The 18,003-nt window shown below is 43.9% G+C and overlaps 1 protein-coding gene across 3 annotated transcripts in view; it reads right to left on the minus strand.

The window, feature by feature from the left end:
* The window catches only part of LOC147899661 (pectin acetylesterase 8-like), a 49,897-nt gene that overhangs the window by 13,113 nt on the left and 18,781 nt on the right, over positions 1–18,003 (minus strand). For all 3 annotated transcript variants that reach the window (XM_087378362.1, XM_087378361.1, XM_087378363.1), the window contains 3 exons: positions 8,174–8,251; positions 7,961–8,066; positions 7,672–7,811 (listed from right to left, as the gene is read on the minus strand). In XM_087378362.1, coding sequence (XP_087234488.1) covers positions 7,672–7,811; positions 7,961–8,066; positions 8,174–8,251 — 324 coding nt within the window. The remainder of the gene's footprint in view (positions 1–7,671; positions 7,812–7,960; positions 8,067–8,173; positions 8,252–18,003) is intronic.

Raw genomic sequence — 18,003 nt, forward strand, 5'->3', positions numbered from 1 at the left:
GCCTATACTCTAATTACTGGATTAAGCTTCCCATCTATTCACCTAAATATTCAGATCGTATTTATGATCCTCACACTGATTTCTTGCATATGGATCCAGAGAACCTGAAACCTTCTCAACGTTCACCTTGTGCCTCCAAGCTGCATAGATCTTGACTAATTGAGTGTCATGGACCATTGATCCCAATCAAATAGATTGATCTCCACATAAATCTCACAAAAAAAATTATGATTACTTCATGGTGGGCTTAGCTTAGATTGGAGCCAGTTAGAGATAATAATTATTTGATGGCTGCCAGTTTCTCATCTTAAGTGAAGAAGTGAAGTTTGTAGATTTGTTATGATAGTTTCGACACTAAACCCCATGACAGCATATATTCGCGAGGGTCAGGTTGAATATAGGTATCTAAGTAAGGGCTTACAGGGTCAAAACAATCATGCCAGTCAAAATCATATCCCTAGAGACCCTAAACAGAGTTCAGTTCACCTTTTGATCAACAAAAGTGGATTGGTTGACTTACGCAAGGCTTCTTCCTTGAAAACAGAAACAGAGGGCCAGAGTTTTGTGAAACTAAAGAAGAGACCGAGCCAAATCCAAGGGAGGGAAAGCTTGGTGAAGTTGGGGTTGGGCTCTGCAAGAGAGGAGAGACAGGAAAGGGGAGGGTTAGGGGAGGAGGCTCAGGAGGGGGGGGGGGCAGGGGGGGGACGATGATGAGACTAGAAGGAGGGAGAGTGACCAAGGTAATGAAAGGAGGAGGTGTTGTTTTCCTTTTGGTGTGGGAGAATGCAAGGAAGGAGGAGAGGGCTGAGCTGAGGGTAGAATTGGGAAGGGGAAAGGAAGCACGGAATCATGTGTAGGGGAAGTAGGAGCAACCATTTGAGCTGACCATATAGCTGACTGAAACTATACCAGGCAATTCCTGATCTGTAATTTGTGGCTTCACCTCCCAAGAAAGATCAAAGAACTCTAGGAGAGACTAGGTGCTCTAAATGGGTAATTTCTCTCCTTGTGAGGACTCTGTTTGAGATCTCACCCTCGGCTACTACCTGTGATGGGCCTGTCTCTGTGATTCTTTTTTGGTCTCTTGTTGCTTTTCTTGCCTTCCACTCTAGTACGAATGAATCTCCTTTGATGGGGAAACCCAAGCGGTTTGCATTTGAGGAGGCTATGTCATGCATCTTGACAGGTCCTATTCCCTTTCCCATCCCATTGGTGATCTAGTGAGGGCGTAGGCCTAGGGGATGAGAGACTCAAAAAGCATGGGCGTGACCAGGTCCATATGTCTACAGTGTAGGCATTACCCTAGTAAGCCTAGAATCTCAACCCTTTGTCTGAGGACTCCTCCATCAAGTTCTAAGTAGTAGCTCCTCGGGGAGGGTGTGCGGGTCATCCAAGGATCGACCAGAGTCTTGAGATTCCATCACTCCCATACTCCTTTGGAAGGCCTTGTCATCTCCACCATCCCTTATGACACCATGGTACCAAGGGATGAAGGAAATGAAATGAGGTCCAGACACTGCTGGACTAATGCTTAAGTGTGTCTGGGGAACTCAACTGGAGTATACATGGTAACATCTTGAATGTGGTCACCTTCTAGGGCTAAGCTTGCTTGGACCCGGTCGGGTGGGCTGAGGCCATGAATGTGTCCCGCCACTCCTCTATCCTAACCTTCCTTTATCGGTTGTTTTTTGTTTAACCTTTTATAGCATTCATTTTAAGAATTGTTTGATGAAAATCTTGGAGAGGACATTGCCATGCCCCATTTAGGACTCGAGCATTTAATATTCCTACGTTGACATCGTTTATGATGTGCACACATAGGGTATGTTCAAGGAGGGAGGTAGCACCATGGGTGTGAAGCATGCTTGCCCACCCTCACTCACCCTTTTTGGAATCTACATTGATGAGTAAGTTGCGGTCTTGTTACAAACTCTAGAAGTGTGATACTATGTGGAATGCACAATTTACATCTACATTGATGAGTAGCATCCGTTGCGGTCTTTTTGCCTTGCCGAGGCCTCCACTCCTCTTCCACCCCCTCCCCCGCTAGCACTCTCTCTTTGACTCCCTCCTACACCTCCCCTTCTACCCCCCAAGATTAGCTACCCCCCAAATCTCTGCAGCCCACATGCTATCTTCCTTCACATCAGCAAGAATTCCCTTTGCAAGGCAATTCTTGTATGAGTATTTTTGGACAGTTGGACATGAAACTACATGGATATTCTTCCCAGCTATCCTCACACTCTAAAGATATCGGTCATCTTTGTTCACCTTGGAAAGGGGATATGTTGGGGGCCTTGGGCCGCAAGGTCCGTCCACAGGCTTGGGCTTTTTTCTGTACAATAGCCGAGGATGAGTGGTCCTCATAGACCTTTGACCGAACATTTGTGGATTAGGCGTTTCCTTAATGGAATGATGGATAGGAGTGTAGGGCACACCATGGGGATCATGTACCTCTGGAGGAGTATGTTCTCACATGAAGGCTCAAGCTACAAGAACCTGTGAGGTTTTCCTCCTTTGGCTAGAATTGTTGGTGATAGAAGGATGTGGTCAGCTCCAGAATCTCCTCGGGGTCTGAACGAATCTGGTCACTTTCATCGCATAGCACCCACTGGAGCTCGATTCTTGTTATTGTGGGTCAGTGGATTCATCTAGGTATATATTGTTATTGTAGGTCAGTGGTATGAAAAAACTGCTTGGCCATCCTATTCCCTTGCTTGACCTAGGGTGCCTTAGAGTGGTGGTACTAGAACTCCACTTGGCGCATCTCTGTGTCTTGAAGGTCAAGGCATGTGCTCTCATACCTATTTGCAAGCCACTAGAAGGTTGGGTCTTGCTCCTCAAGTCTCTCTATGGAAGCCAGGTCACACCGCACTGCTCTCTCCTCTATATGAAGTGAGTGCCGCCTCTAAAATGCTTGTGACTGTAGCTCCTTGCTACTCCTCCGAATCTCTGTTGCTACCCTATCGGCCCAACCATCCTAAGGGCGCAAGGCATGCTGCTACGAGATCACGCTATGGCTTGCTGAACCTCCTCCTCTTGCAACAATGCATCAGAGATTTGCACCCCGTTCTTCGGGAGTCTACAACACAGGGCTGCCCTAGGTGAAGCACTAGTTGGGGATGATCTAAGATTATCATCATAGTCTCTAAACGTGCCATTAAATCTCTACTATTCGTACCACTACCTCTCGAGGCATTCACAACATAACAATTATTTTCAACGTAAAACCGGTTAACAAACACTACTCAAAGAAGTTGAATCTTGTTCTTCTATTCAATTAAAAAAAAATGCGGGTTGTGTCCATGACTTCCAAGTGAGATAGGATTTGAATGGGATTTTTGTAAGCACTTAAGCTAACTATATTGTATAATCCAAAGCTTTGGTTTCATTCGTGAATCGATTTAGGTTGCAAAAACCTTTGATGATCCATTTAGTTCTAGCAAGGCCTATAAGTACCCATGTCTTTCTGTTGTGTTTTCTAAGAGCGTGTAAAAATTCAAAACCACATTAAGCACCAAAAAAAGAGGATGAGAGCACTTAAGATGCCCAATGTGAAGTACCAATTGAATGAAACATAGATGGGTTATAATTTTAGCAAAGGGATGGGTTGTAACATGCATGGAACTTGAGAACTAGAATCCATGCATGCTCACTATCTAATCCGGAAGCATAACTTTGAACTTGAAAGAGGGATCCATTATGAAGCCAGATACCAATTGCTGGTAGGTTGATTGCAAATGCATTTGATTTATAGTGGGTAAATTACAAGTTAAAGTACACCCTTACAAATTTTTTAAAATGAAGGTTACTCCACTAGAATAATCATGGCTAGTCATCTCACTCGCAAGTATCCTCATGACCATGGTTCAATGCTGAGCACAAATCCTTTACAAGAATTAGCGGCATGGCAAGATTGCTTGCTAAACTTCCAGAGATGAAGAACATGGAAGTGAGGGCTGCCTTATATAGGTATTTCTACACTAGGGGGGCCATTAGGAGCTCCAGAGTAGTGAAAAAAGGTTAGTTCACCCTTGGCCTCACGGCACGAGCAAACAGATGGATGCCCCATTGCCAGATGAGAAGCTCTTGGTGCATGCCCTCAAGGTGCTCCCACTATAGAAGTGCCCAAGAGAGGATGTTCTAATCCCAGCCTTCTTCAGGTGCCTTTGGGAGTGCACTCATACTCCCTTGGGGTTGGCCTTTCAGAAGATTTTTGACTCCCTCATGCTCTCCCAGTCACTCGATACCAACTAGATCTACCTGATCCCAAAAGGGAGAGACGGGAAGATATCCTTCAGTGGCATCTGGTCACCCTTTTGCACACCGCTTACAAGATCTTAGCTAAGGTCTTGAGGCTACGTCTGCATTTCCATCTTGCTCGCATCATCCATGACACTTAGATTGCTCAGGAGCGCAACATCCTAGACATCATCTGAGGCCAGGATTGCGAATCGGTCCGCTTCGGCATGGCGATTGAGGAGGTTCAGGAGATTGAGGACTAGGAAGCCTATTTTCGCTTCCGTTGGATCCCACAAGGTTAGACAATGAGGGACTTAGTCTCCCAAATGGGCATCAACGTTTTAGCGGAGCAACAAATTGCCTCGATATTCGAGAGTGTGCAATGCAAGCTCTTGTATTGGAGCTCAAGAAATTTTCCCTAGTGGGGCAGGCCCTAGTGGCCAGCTAGGCTCTTTTGGCCACGGCTTGGTACATGGCTTCGCGCTGGTGTTTTCACATAAGATACATGGGACAACTCACCGACTTGGTGTGCAACTCGTTGTGGGCAAGATCGGATGGCATGAGAAACACTAGAGCCAAGGCTGCCTGGCACAAGGTGATCTTTGTCCCAAACTTAGGGAGATTCATAGCAGAGCGATGCCCTTTTGAGTAAGCTACTACTGTGTGGTCTCACCACAGGCTCACAACCCTAGAAGCTCTTGCTTCCGAAGAAATATTCTCAAAAAACACCCCTTGCATTGGAGGATCGTGGCAACAATCGTTTTGGTGGATCTTCTAAAAAGTCTGCCTTCCTAGTAAGGTCTCATTGCTGATCAGGAGCCTACATAGAGTTTGGCACCGACTATCTAGGAGACTTATTTGGTCATCCCTTGATGTCGAGAGAAGTATGAGCACTAGTCCTTGCTATGGCATCCGGAGGTTTGAGATCAAGAGGGGCTCATGCCGGGATAGTGGATGCACATTCGCTGGGTGTAGTGGGACAGTGACCCAACCAATTCTTTCGTAGCACGGAGTCGTTTTTCCACTATGTCAGATCCAGAAGACAAAAGCAATGGCGACGAAGACGACTCTCATGGAGATGACTATGAAGAGAATGATCAAGATAAGGCTGATGACAGAAACGATCCTGATGAAGAACAAGAGAATGATGATTATGATGAATCTGGCAAAGATAACATTGATGCAAATTCAGATGAAGACCCAGGGGGGAAACCCAATTGGTATGCTATATCTCATAGATGAATCTTGCATCTAAGAGCCTTTCTTGTTCATCATTCACCATGGTGCCATATTTGGAATTTGTTCGATATGGTCCACATACCTTAGGGCGAGCATAATGGAGAACATCAAATACACAAGAGATAGACACACCCATTACTCAGTCACCTACAAATATAGTTAATGAAGAAGAGCAAGAATTGCCAAAGAATCCACCAGAAGAGCAACAACTCAAATGGTCTACTAGAGAAAGCAGACCACCAACCAGATAGACATGCTCAAAAAGGCAAAGCAATTCAGATTGAAACCACCAATTATGCTCTTATGACTACCATCATGGCTACAAGAGAGCCAGTGTACTTCGAGGATGTAGTTGACAAGCCGGGATGGCAAAGTACTATGAATGAGGAAATGAATGCTTTGTACAAAAACAACACTTGGGAATCATGTGACCTTCCACAAGAAAAGAAGGCCATAGCAAACAAATGGGTTACAAAGTGAATCAACTCTCTAGCACAAGGGTGCCCCTAAGGATCCAATATTTGCACAAAGCCCTTGGATCCTTCCAGTTCGAGCTTCACAGTGTGGGATCGGGGGGAAGGGGGGGGGGGGCGGGGGGGGGGTCTTTAGACAAAGTCAAACGGATACCTAGAGTTTGGATGGGGCCCTGGACTTGCTTGAGTGGAAGAGGATCAAAGTAGTGGGCTGTTTAGGCAAATCGACTTAGAACCAAACACTTTGGATCAAGAAACCTAATACTAGCGTCATTAGTTGTGGGAGGCCCAGTACCTCCATGAGGTACAATGGGATTCGAGCGAGTGGTTTTGGCCTTCCAAAGTAGGGCATGCGGAGAGGATTGTTGAGGTGCCTTTCTTCTCATAGACGACACGCATTGGTCATCGCCTTCAGCTAGCAGCAGCAGCTTCAGTGCCTTCGAGAGAGTCACATTAGATCTTGCAGCAAGTACCCCGAAGGTCATCCAAATTTGGGTCGCACTTGTGGACCAGCCATTGGCCATCGAAGATTACTTATTTTTTCTTGATGGTTGGGTCTGCCCATCATCCCATGGCTAGAGATGATGCACGTTGATGTGAGGTGCCAGATAGTGATCAAGATGATCCTGCTCTCTCTCTCGAGCTGCCATGTATCACAGAGGATTTGGCAGGGGGCCCTTCTGTTAATAGCGAGGTTGAAGAGGATGTAGTGAGAATTCACCTGGGGTATGGCAGCTTGACTAATTGAGGGGGGGTCACGCCTTCTCCATTAGCACGGCTACACCAGCTTACAAGATCCAAGAACAGAGGGTCTTTTGGATCGAGCTACAGGATGCAACTTCTCCTCCTTGGCAGTGCCCTCTTTCTTCCCTGGCAGATAATATTTGGAAGACGGTGTCCATAATCAGCTCCCCCTGTCAGCCACCCTCATTGCAATGTGGCAAGGCATTATCCACCCTTCGCGCCATATGAGAGCACAAGGCATTAAGATCTCAGACGACCGCTAAGAAACGGGTGTGTTGCTGCAATGCTTGGCCTGCACGTGTCTTCTGTGTCTTCACAAAGTGAGCTATTCGCTGGATGTATAATCCCTCACCTTGGTTGTTATCCCCTGTTTCAGAGGTTCCCTTTGTAGTGAACTGGGTTCTCTTAAAACAGGCTGGTTCTTACAGCCAGTGTTTTCTCCTTTTGGTCCTTCAGCGCCACACGGATTGCTGATTTGTATGGTTGTTTTTTTCAAGCATTAATAGATACTTCTTTTCTGTATAAACAATTAATTTTTTTTTCAATAGATAGCATATCTAAAACAAACAAAAACAGAAGTGCCTAGCTGACATTGTGAAGGAATTTGAATTATCAAAGAAAATTTCAGATTCATTTTAATCAATAAAGCTGCTTCAGAGTACTCTGTCTAAGCACATACCCATCCACTAACTTAATCCCACTTTGAATAGAGAATGCTTTCACGACTCAGAAAATTTAATAAAAAAGAAGAGAAAGATAAATCAGGGAGAAGATTTGGCAAATTATGATGCACTCACTACTATATGGTGATAAGAGGTACACAAAGTTAGTGCTCATTTTCAGAGGTTTAGACTCTAAGGTGAAAGATAACGAAGTAGATAGGGCAAAATATAAGCACAGGCTTTCACAGAGACAGAGAGAGAGAGAGAGAGAGAGAGAGAGAGAGAGAGAGAGAGAGAGAGAGAGAACGCACGATGTTTTCGACTCTCGATGGCCCATTCCACAAGTAGTCTCCTTGCGATTGTGTATGATAGAAACAAGATATGAGAAACAAGCCCCAGCTATCAAAGCTCTCAATCAGATGTAGAGCACCTAGCATACTGTTTCGAAAACCTGCATCCACAAAATCCATGATCCAGAGCTCTATACAGAACATTCCGTACAGTCAAGGGTGGGTTTGCAACACGTTCTTTGAAAGAACAAATCACATAGTTCAACATGAAATTAAATGATTTAAACGTGCAACTACATATTAGCAGGACCTTGTAAAATATTCAGCTCATGTGTAGAACATCTGGTTGGATTTTCTTTGCACAGAGTCCATAGACCATATGGATCTTCAGTTGATGGAACAAGTCCATCCCTAATCTGACAAAAGCAAAATCTCAGTTTATTGAACACAGGCAGGCATATTTAATATTTGAAAAAATGATGGCATCAAAACAGAAAATATCTTCAAAAGGTTAGAATTTCACCTGGTATGTGTCATATGCTGATTGTATAACAAACATAGGAACAGTAACATCCTCCAGGAAATATTGTGGAAAGAAGCACTGGTATGCGATGTCAAAGAGCAGGGAAGAAATGAATTTGTGAACTCAGCTGAAAACATTAAAAAAGGAACTTGGAAATACAATCATTGTCCTGTGATAAGAGAGATACTTTATCCTGTACACAGATTGCAGCAGTGTCAACCTTCACGAGCATATGGGGTGCTTTTCATCTTTGTGTCACTATCAGCTATTCTATGCTTGTTGATGAAACTTTTTGTCATGGTTTAAAACATGGGAAGGTACATATGACGAACACGCAGCCTGAATGTATGCCTTCATAATTGTCGTTCTGATGTCCTACATTTGCTACATGTTTGGTTCCATGTGTGCACATGTGCATGCTTGCAGTGGGCATGATTGTGAATATAATTTGTGTACATGCCTGTGTATGTACTTGTGTGTGCCTGCACGCATGTCTTCTGTCCACATACGTGTGCATATTTTGGGAAACACTCCTACACGGAAGAATGTGATGATTTTGCTTCATTATGTGATCACGAAATCATGGGGAATTATGACTGTATGCATGCCAAAAACAAAGTCGTTAGACATGCGAGAGCCATTTGGATGGGGGCTGCCAGGATTCTTAGCACTTTTTCCCCTCTCATTTCTTCATCACGTGGGGATCAGTGGTTTGGCTCTCTTTAGACATTATCAGGTCCTCAGATGTTCTACGAGTGGTAGGTTGCTTCTTGGGCCATTTCTATTCAACAGCACCTAGTTGAGCCTTGCTCTCTGGAGGACGTGCCTATCTCTCGATATAGACCAGTGCCTTGGGGGATACTAGGTAGTATTACTGCTTGGCAGATCTGGAGGGCTAGATGCACAGAGGCCATTGATGGATCTTAGGTCCACCCTTCTCATACCTTGGCCAGTATTTGGGCTGATACCATTCACACTCTAATGGCCAGTTGTACGAGCATGCAAGGGTCCTATTACGCTCAAGTCGAGGTAACATGACCTTGGAAGGGTCAGTCGGCATTTTCCTTTAAAGGATCAATATTTGTATTATATTTGTTTGGGCTTCATGTAAAAGATAAAAAAGGAATAAGGTCAAGGTCCTTGGTGTGGGTGACAAGGCACTAGACTAGGTGGATCTAAGGCTAAGGGACTTTAATGCATTAAATGTGCCTAGGGGCAAATGTTTTAAAGATATCCCCCAAGTGAGGGGTAAATAATGCATTAAGGAAGGACCCTACATTTATGACATGTGGCATACTAGATTCATCTAGCGAGTTTTGGGGCTCGTTGGGAATTGGTAAGCATGAGCTTTTACGTAATCTATCTGTGAGCTTGCTACCAACGAGGTTGGCTGGGAGGAGAAGTCAAGTGCCCGTGCCCGTGATTCGACGATAAGCAAGAAGAAATTAGATTGGAGTGTGAAATTTGGTATCAGAGCGCTCAGGCTGGATAATGGGATTCATACGTTTGGTATACGAGTTGCATATGAAAGGGAGTCTGTAATTCAGCATGCACCAAGATAAGACGTAGGCCGTCCCATTCGAGCAAGTTGTATTGGGTGTGTGACGACGGACAGTATGGGTAGCGTGGATGAACGGCGCGCGACAAGGGCTATCGGGTGGTCACGGGAATAGCTGCCGCAGGCGATGATGCAACTGTCGCAGGAGCGTACGGTTCACGTAGGAGGTCACGGGATTAGCTGCCGCAGGTGATGGTGCAACTGACAATTCACACATGTCACCGTAGTGCTGGTGACAGAGGACGAGACAGCTAAACCACAGGTGTAGGAACGGTTGGTCAGCACTGTTGCAGGAGAGCAGGATCGCGTACAGCTGCAGGCTTATAATTTGGTATCATGCAAGGATTACGGGTGGTTACCTTCAGGACTCCATGACATCGCAGGAAGGGCCAGTGAGCATGGGCTAGTTTGTAATTAATTATATCGTGATTCTGTTCGTCAACCTGCAGCTAGCTTAGGACTAGGGAAATTAATCGGGATATCTACGTTACGTGGAGGCCCTTCAACGTGGAATTCGATGCTGGTTGAAAGACATGCGAACGTGGTAAACGATCATGTTATTTTTTTGGAGGCAAAAGATCATTGACATTGGGGCTGCGTGGAGAAATTGGATCTCTGACGAGGGGGTAGCTGAGCCACAGCAAGAACAACATGATCTTTCGATGCTGCCTGAATGACCAGGGGGCTTTCGATTTTCTTTTTCCTCCCTCTGTTATAATTTTTGTTTAAATTTTTAAAGCTTCGAGGTATGTGAGCTGGATTGGGAGCGAAATTATGCTTTTGGATTTAAGGGCTTGAGTCAACTTAGATTGCAGGAGTTTCCCTAGTATAGGGAAAAGCGGAGACCTGGTTACACAAATGGGACAAGGCCTTCGCCATTTGTGAAATCAGGAATGATATGAAGAAAATCCGCGAGGCCACCCATATGTTTAATGAGGCAGCGGATAGGTGGTGGATAAAACAGCAGAAAGATGGAGTAGCATCCACTACTTGAGAGGGATTTAAAAATGAATTTAGATAACACTTCCTACCTCCTGATGAAGCATCCCGAGCTTGGAATCAGTATCGAAACCTTCGTCAGAGAAATTTGTCAGTGGCAGAATAAACTAATAAGTTTAGAGAAAGTGTAATGAAGGTTGATGAACCCCTACCTCAGTCAATCCAAGTAAAAGATTTTATCTTTGGATTGAATGATCGGATAAAGATGGAAGTTCGGGCTAAGTATGCGAACACACTAGATGAAGAAATTGCCATAGCCCTGAACTATGAAGATGCAAAAGGGAACAGACCAAGTGGGTTTGTGCAGGTTGGGACTCAGTATGGGTACCCGACGAAAACTGGGTTTAAGAAGAAGTGGATTAGCAAAGGGGGTGCCTCACAGTCTAGTGGTCAAGCCAAGCAGGCGAAACCAATTGAGACTCCTAAATCAAGTACCACCATTGGAATGAAAAGAAAAGTAGCACCAATGGCAGCCTGGGCTTGGTTGAAGTCCTCTTTAAACCCAGAGCAAAGGAAAAAAGCGAGGAGAGAAGGCTTGTGTTTTGGTTGCCTTCAGCCTCATCAGTGGAAAGATTGTCCACGGAACAAAGATCGTCGGATGGCTGAGATGATGGTCTCAGAATGCGACGTGGAAATGGAGGGAAGTCCCAGAGCAGAACAGATGCAGATTCAGCTCGCGGGATCTTCTTAAAGGTCAGTACCTTTTTTGTTATGTGTGTCTGTTGCTAAGTTAGTAACTAGTGCACCTGATAATATCCTGTCAAAGCCCACAACAACGAGGTATACAACCTTTAGTGATAAGGAGTTAATTAAGATGAAAGGACAAGTAGCTAATCATCAAGTCATTGTGTTGTTTGACTCAGCATCAACGCACAATGTAATTAACTCCAAGCTCGTAAAAAAGCACAGGTATGCGATGTCAAAGAGCAGGGAAGAAATGAATTTGTGAACTCAGCTGAAAACATTAAAAAAGGAACTTGGAAATACAATCATTGTCCTGTGATAAGAGAGATACTTTATCCTGTACACAGATTGCAGCAGTGTCAACCTTCACAAGCATATGGGGTGCTTTTCATCTTTGTGTCACTATCAGCTATTCTATGCTTGATGAAACTTTTTGTCATGGTTTAAAACATGGGAAGGTACATATGACGAACACGCAGCCTGAATGTATGCCTTCATAATTGTCGTTCTGATGTCCTACATTTGCTACATGTTTGGTTCCATGTGTGCACATGTGCATGCTTGCAGTGGGCATGATTGTGAATATAATTTGTGTACATGCCTGTGTATGTACTTGTGTGTGCCTGCACGCATGTCTTCTGTCCACATACGTGTGCATATTTTAGGAAACACTCCTACACGGAAGAATGTGATGATTTTGCTTCATTATGTGATCACGAAATCATGGGGAATTATGACTGTATGCATGCCAGAAACAAAGTCGTTAGACATGCGAGAGCCATTTGGATGGGGGCTGCCAGGATTCTTAGCACTTTTCCCCCTCTCATTTCTTCATCACGTGGGGATCAGTGGTTTGGCTCTCTTTAAACGTTATCAGGTCCTCAGATGTTCTACGAGTGGTAGGTTGCTTCTTGGGCCATTTCTATTCGACAGCACCTAGTTAAGCCTTGCTCTCTGGAGGACATGCCTATCTCTCGATATAGACCAGTGCCTTGGGGGATACTAGGTAGTATTACTGCTTGGCAGATCTGGAGGGCTAGATGCACAGAGGCCATTGATGGATCTTAGGTCCACCCTTCTCATACCTTGGCCAGTATTTAGGCTGATACCATTCACACTCTAATGGCCAGTTGTGCGAGCATGCAAGGGTCCTATTACGCTCAAGTCGAGGTAACATGACCTTGGAAGGGTCAGTCGGCATTTTCCTTTAAAGGATCAATATTTGTATTATATTTGTTTGGGCTTCATGTAAAAGATAAAAAAGGAATAAGGTCAAGGTCCTTGGTGTGGGTGACAAGGCACTAGACTAGGTGGATCTAAGGCTAAGGGACTTTAATGCATTAAATGTGCCTAGGGCAATTGTTTTAAAGATATCCCCCAAGTGAGGGGTAAATAATGCATTAAGGAAGGACCCTACATTTATGACATGTGGCATACTAGATTCATCTAGCGAGTTTTGGGGCTCGTTGGGAATTGGTAAGCATGAGCTTTTACGTAATCTATCTGTGAGCTTGCTACCAACGAGGTTGGCTGGGAGGAGAAGTCAAGTGCCCGTGCCCGTGATTCGACGATAAGCAAGAAGAAATTAGATTGGAGTGTGAAATTTGGTATCAGAGCGCTCAGGCTGGATAATGGGGTTCATACGTTTGGTATACGAGTTGCATATGAAAGGGAGTCTGTAATTCAGGATGCACCAAGACAAGACATAGGTCGTCCCATTCGAGCAAGTTGTATTGGGCGTGTGACGACGGACAGTATGGGTAGCGTGGATGAACGGCGCGCGACAAGGGCTATCGGGTGGTCACGGGAATAGCTGCCGCAGGCGATGATGCAACTGTCGCAGGAGCGTACGGTTCACGTAGGAGGTCACGGGATTAGTTGCCGCAGGTGATGGTGCAACTGACAATTTACGCACGTCACCGTAGTGCTGGTGACAGAGGACGAGACAGCTAAACCACAGGTGTAGGAACGGTTGGTCAGCACTGTTGCAAGAGAGCAGGATCGCGTACAGCTGCAGGCTTATAATTTGGTATCATGCAAGGATTACGGGTGGTTACCTTCAGGACTCCATGACATCGCAGGAAGGGCCAGTGAGCATGGGCTAGTTTGTAATTAATTATATCGTGATTCTGTTCGTCAACCTGCAGCTAGCTTAGGACTAGGGAAATTAATCGGGAACAAAGATCGTCGGATGGCTGAGATGATGGTCTCAGAATGCGACGTGGAAATGGAGGGAAGTCCCAGAGGAAAAACAGATGCAGATTCAGCTCGCGGGATCTTCTTAAAGGTCAGTACCTTTTTTGTTATGTGTGTCTGTTGCTAAGTTAGTAACTAGTGCACCTGATAATATCATGTCAAAGCCCACAACAACGAGGTATACAGTCTTTAGTGATAAGGAGTTAATTAAGATGAAAGGACAAGTACCTAATCATCAGGTCATTGTGTTGTTTGACTCAGCGTCAACGCACAATGTAATTAACTCCAAGCTCGTAAAGAGGCTGGTTCTAAAAACTAGTCCATCTGACTATGCATATACAATCAAGATGGCAGATGGAAGTTCAACTGAAGTATGGGACCAAAGGGTTACCCAGTTGGAGCTTCGAATTCAGGACTATGCTGAGAAGCTTGATTTTGAAATGACCAAGCTTGCTCATGCAGACATAGCCCTGGGTAAGGCTTGGCATTTTAGGAAGAATCTAGCCATAGATTGGAAAAAGCACATTTATCAATTCAAGATGAATGATGTGCTGTATGTCTTACGAGGTGAAAGGGATATACCTCAAGGACCGTTGGTTTCCGTGATGAGAATTCAAAAAGCTCATCTTTGTACAGCATCGGTAGAGCCAATTGATGATTCTTCGGTTCGTGCTGATGTTGCTCAAAATGGAGAGATGGCCAAGCTGGCTGATCAAATAACAGAGGAGTTCTCTGATTGTTTTAGGGATGAGCTATCTTATGGATTACCTCCAGAGTGGAATGTTCAGCATAAGATTGAAGTAATCTCACGGGCAGAACCTGTAAATAGACCTCCCTATAGATTGAGTTTTACTGAAGAGACGAGTGCGAAGACAACTGGAAGAATACCTCAAGTTGGAGCAGATTCAACTAAGTTTCTCACCTTTTGCTTCACCAGTGATATTAAAGAAGAAGAAAGATGATACTTTTCGTCTTTGTATAGATTACAGAGCATTGAATAATATCACTACTAAGCACAGGTATCCGATGGCTCGGATCGATGATTTGCTAGATGCATTAAATGGGGCCGTAATTTTCAGTAAGATAGGTCTTAAGTGTGGCTACCATCAGATCCGTATTAGAGCCGAGGATGTGCATAAAACCGCTTTTAGAAGCAGGTTTGGACATTATGAGTTTTGGGTAATGCCCTTTGGACTTACCAACGCTCCAGCTACATTCATCATCCTTATGAACGATTTACTATGTCCGTATATCGGAAAGTTTGTAGTACACTTTATTGACGATATTCGGGTATTCAGTAAGAGTATTACTGAGCATTATGAACACTTAAGAATAGTGTTTAATACTTTGAGGAAAGCCAGTCTTTTTGTAAATAAAAAGAAAACTATAATGTGTATGGTAAGACTTGAATATTTAGGGTTCATAATTACTCCTGAGGGCGTAGAAATGGATCCAAAGAAAGTGGCTGCGATACTGACTTGGCCAATCCCTCAGAGTCTGACCGCTTTGCGATCATTCTTGGGATTTGTCCAATTTTATCGAAGGCATATCAAAGGATATTCCGAAATAGTATCGCCATTGACTGATCTGACCTCAGATAAAGTATATTTTATATGGGAACAGAATCAACAGGAAAGTTTTAACACCATAAATTTAACAAGCTGTGGTCACAGGACCAGTGTTAAAAGTAGTTGATCCCCAGAATCCATTTTTCCTTGAAACCGATGCAAGTGGTATTGCGGTAGGAGCAGTTCTCCTTCAAGAGGGAAGGCCAGTAGCCTTTGAAAGCAAGAAGCTTTCTCCCTCTCAATGAGATTGGCCAACTCATGAATTAGAGTTGTATGTTGTTGTCCATGCTTTGAAAACATGGAGACATTATTTGTATGGATCAAAGTTTTATGTGGATATTGATCATGATACTCTGAAATATTTTTGTAAACAACCTGACTTGAGAGGCCGCCAAGCTAGATGGGCAGAACTCATGCAGGAGTTTAATTTGACGATCCGCTACCGAAGAGGGAAGGATAATAAATTGCTAATACATTGTCACGCATTATGCATAATATGAGTTTCACGGTATAAGAGAGTGCTCTAATGACCGAGATAAGAGGAACTCAAAAGGTGGACGAGTTCGTCTAGAGCCTATGGCCTAAGGCTCATGTATTAAAACCCGGGGAAAAGGATGACCTGGCATTCAGAAAAGGCCAAACTTATGCAAGATATGCCATAAGTGATGGTATGCTAAAAAAGAAATGGCAAGATAGTAGTACCTAACCAGAATGATCTTAGACAAAGAGTCATTCAAGAATACCATGATAGCCCATGTGCAAGACATCCAGGAGTCGAAAAGACATATGATCTCGTGAAACGAGATTTTTTTTTGCCAAAGATGAAAAAGCATATTCATGAATATGTGACACGTTGTTTTTCGTGTTAGGTAACTAAGGCAGAACGGGTGAAGCCACCCGGACTTTTACAACCCTTGGAGATACCACTAAGTAAGTGGGAGAGCATTTCCATGGACTTTATTGTAGGGCTGCCTACGACACAAGGTGGATATGATTCTATCCTTGTGGTGGTTGATTGTTTTACCAAGATGGCTCACTTCATTCCAACTAGAGAGTCTGTTAGTGCTCCGCAAGTGGCGGATTTGTTTATGACATATATTTCGTTTGCATGGATTATCCAAATCCATAGTGTCAGATAGGGATGTCAAATTTACCGGTCATTTTTGGACTGCGGTGTTTGAGAAACTAAGGACTGAGTTGGGAATGAGTAGTGGGGATCATCCAGAAATGGATGCTCAGACGGAAAGAATCAACCAAATTTTAGAGGATATGCTTAGAGCATATGTGTCATTGAGGCAACATACATGGAACAAGTGGTTGCCATTGTTAGAGTTTGCCTACAATGATAGAAAACATTCCTCTACAGGGTTCAGTCCGTTTGAGCTGAACTATGGTTATAGACCAGCGAATCCAACTATAGTTGGAATACCTCAGAAAGTGCCTAGTGCCGCGAACTTTGTGGTTCAGATGCGGGAGATACTAGCACTTGCGAGAGCTAACATCCGCCAAGCTATGGATAGAGCTAAGGCGTATGCGGATGAAAATCGATCCACTAAAGAATTTAAGGAAGGAGAAAAAGTTTTTCTCAGAGTTCCTTCGCACTCTAAGTCTTTGACTGCAGGAGAGTGTGCTAAGTTATCACCTCGATATTGTGGACCATGGTTAAAAGAATAGGCAAGGTAGCCTATAAATTAGAATTGCCATAGGGTTGTAAGGTGCACGCAATGTTTCATGTTTCTCGTTTAAAGAAAATTTTGCATACAGGTGACTCACTAATCGAAGGTGTTGTTTTGTTTCAGAAGATAGAGGATAATGTAAGACGCAAACCAACAGGAATCCTGGACCGAGGAACAATGCAAGTACGCAACCCGAAGATACCCACGGTGTTGGTTGCATGGCATAGTCTACCTCTATCAGAAGCTGCTTGGGAATCCGTATACCAGTTACGGAGAGTGTTCCCAGACTTTATCATCGAGGACGCTCATGTTGAAGAGGGAAGGAATGTTACGCTCAAGTCGAGGTAACATGATCTCGAAAGGGTCAATCGGCATGTTCCTTTAAAGGATCAATATTTGTATTATATTTGTTTGGGCTTCATGTAAAAGATAACAGAGGAATAAGGTCAAGGTCCTTGGTGTGGGTGACAAGGCAATAGACTAGGTGGATCTAAGGCTAAGGGACTTTAATGCATTAAATGTGCCTAGGGGCAAATGTATTTAAAAATATCCCAAGAGAGGGGTAAATAATGCATTAAGTAAGAACCCTACATTTATGACATGTGGCATACTACATTCATCTAGGGAGTTTTGGGGCTCATTGGGAATTGGTAAGCATGAGCTTTTACGTAATCTATCTGTGAGCTTGCTACCAACGAGGTTGGCTGGGAGGAGAAACCAAGTGCCCGTGCCCGTGATTCGAAGATAAGCAAGAAGAAATTACATTGGAGTGTGAAAGGTCCTCCATAGTAGCCTCTTCCAGGAGGGTTATATTCCTCATGGAATGGAGGGGCTCCCCTTTTTTCTTAGAGACAACATCAAGGTTGAGGTGGCATTTTGGTTTCTCTCCAATTCTTTTTGAGTTTTTGCTTACTCTTCTAGAGTGTTTTTTCTCATGTCCAGCATGATGTATTTCTGCATTGAGCTTGCTCTGCAGGTTTTTTTCATACTTATTATATTATAATAACTCTCTTTCATGAAAAAAAGAAAGACAGATAAGCAATCACAAAAGGATTGCCTGAGTGACATCCGAAAAAAGGAGAACATGGAAGAAGTAGGCTCTCGAAAGACTGCATGGTTCCTCTTTTCACAGAGTGCAGAGTGCCCAAT

The sequence above is a fragment of the Dipteris shenzhenensis genome, chromosome 8, assembly GCF_047967505.1.
Source record: "Dipteris shenzhenensis isolate YYH24624 ecotype China chromosome 8, Dip_SZ_1.0, whole genome shotgun sequence".
NCBI classification, from domain to species: Eukaryota; Viridiplantae; Streptophyta; class Polypodiopsida; order Gleicheniales; family Dipteridaceae; genus Dipteris; species Dipteris shenzhenensis.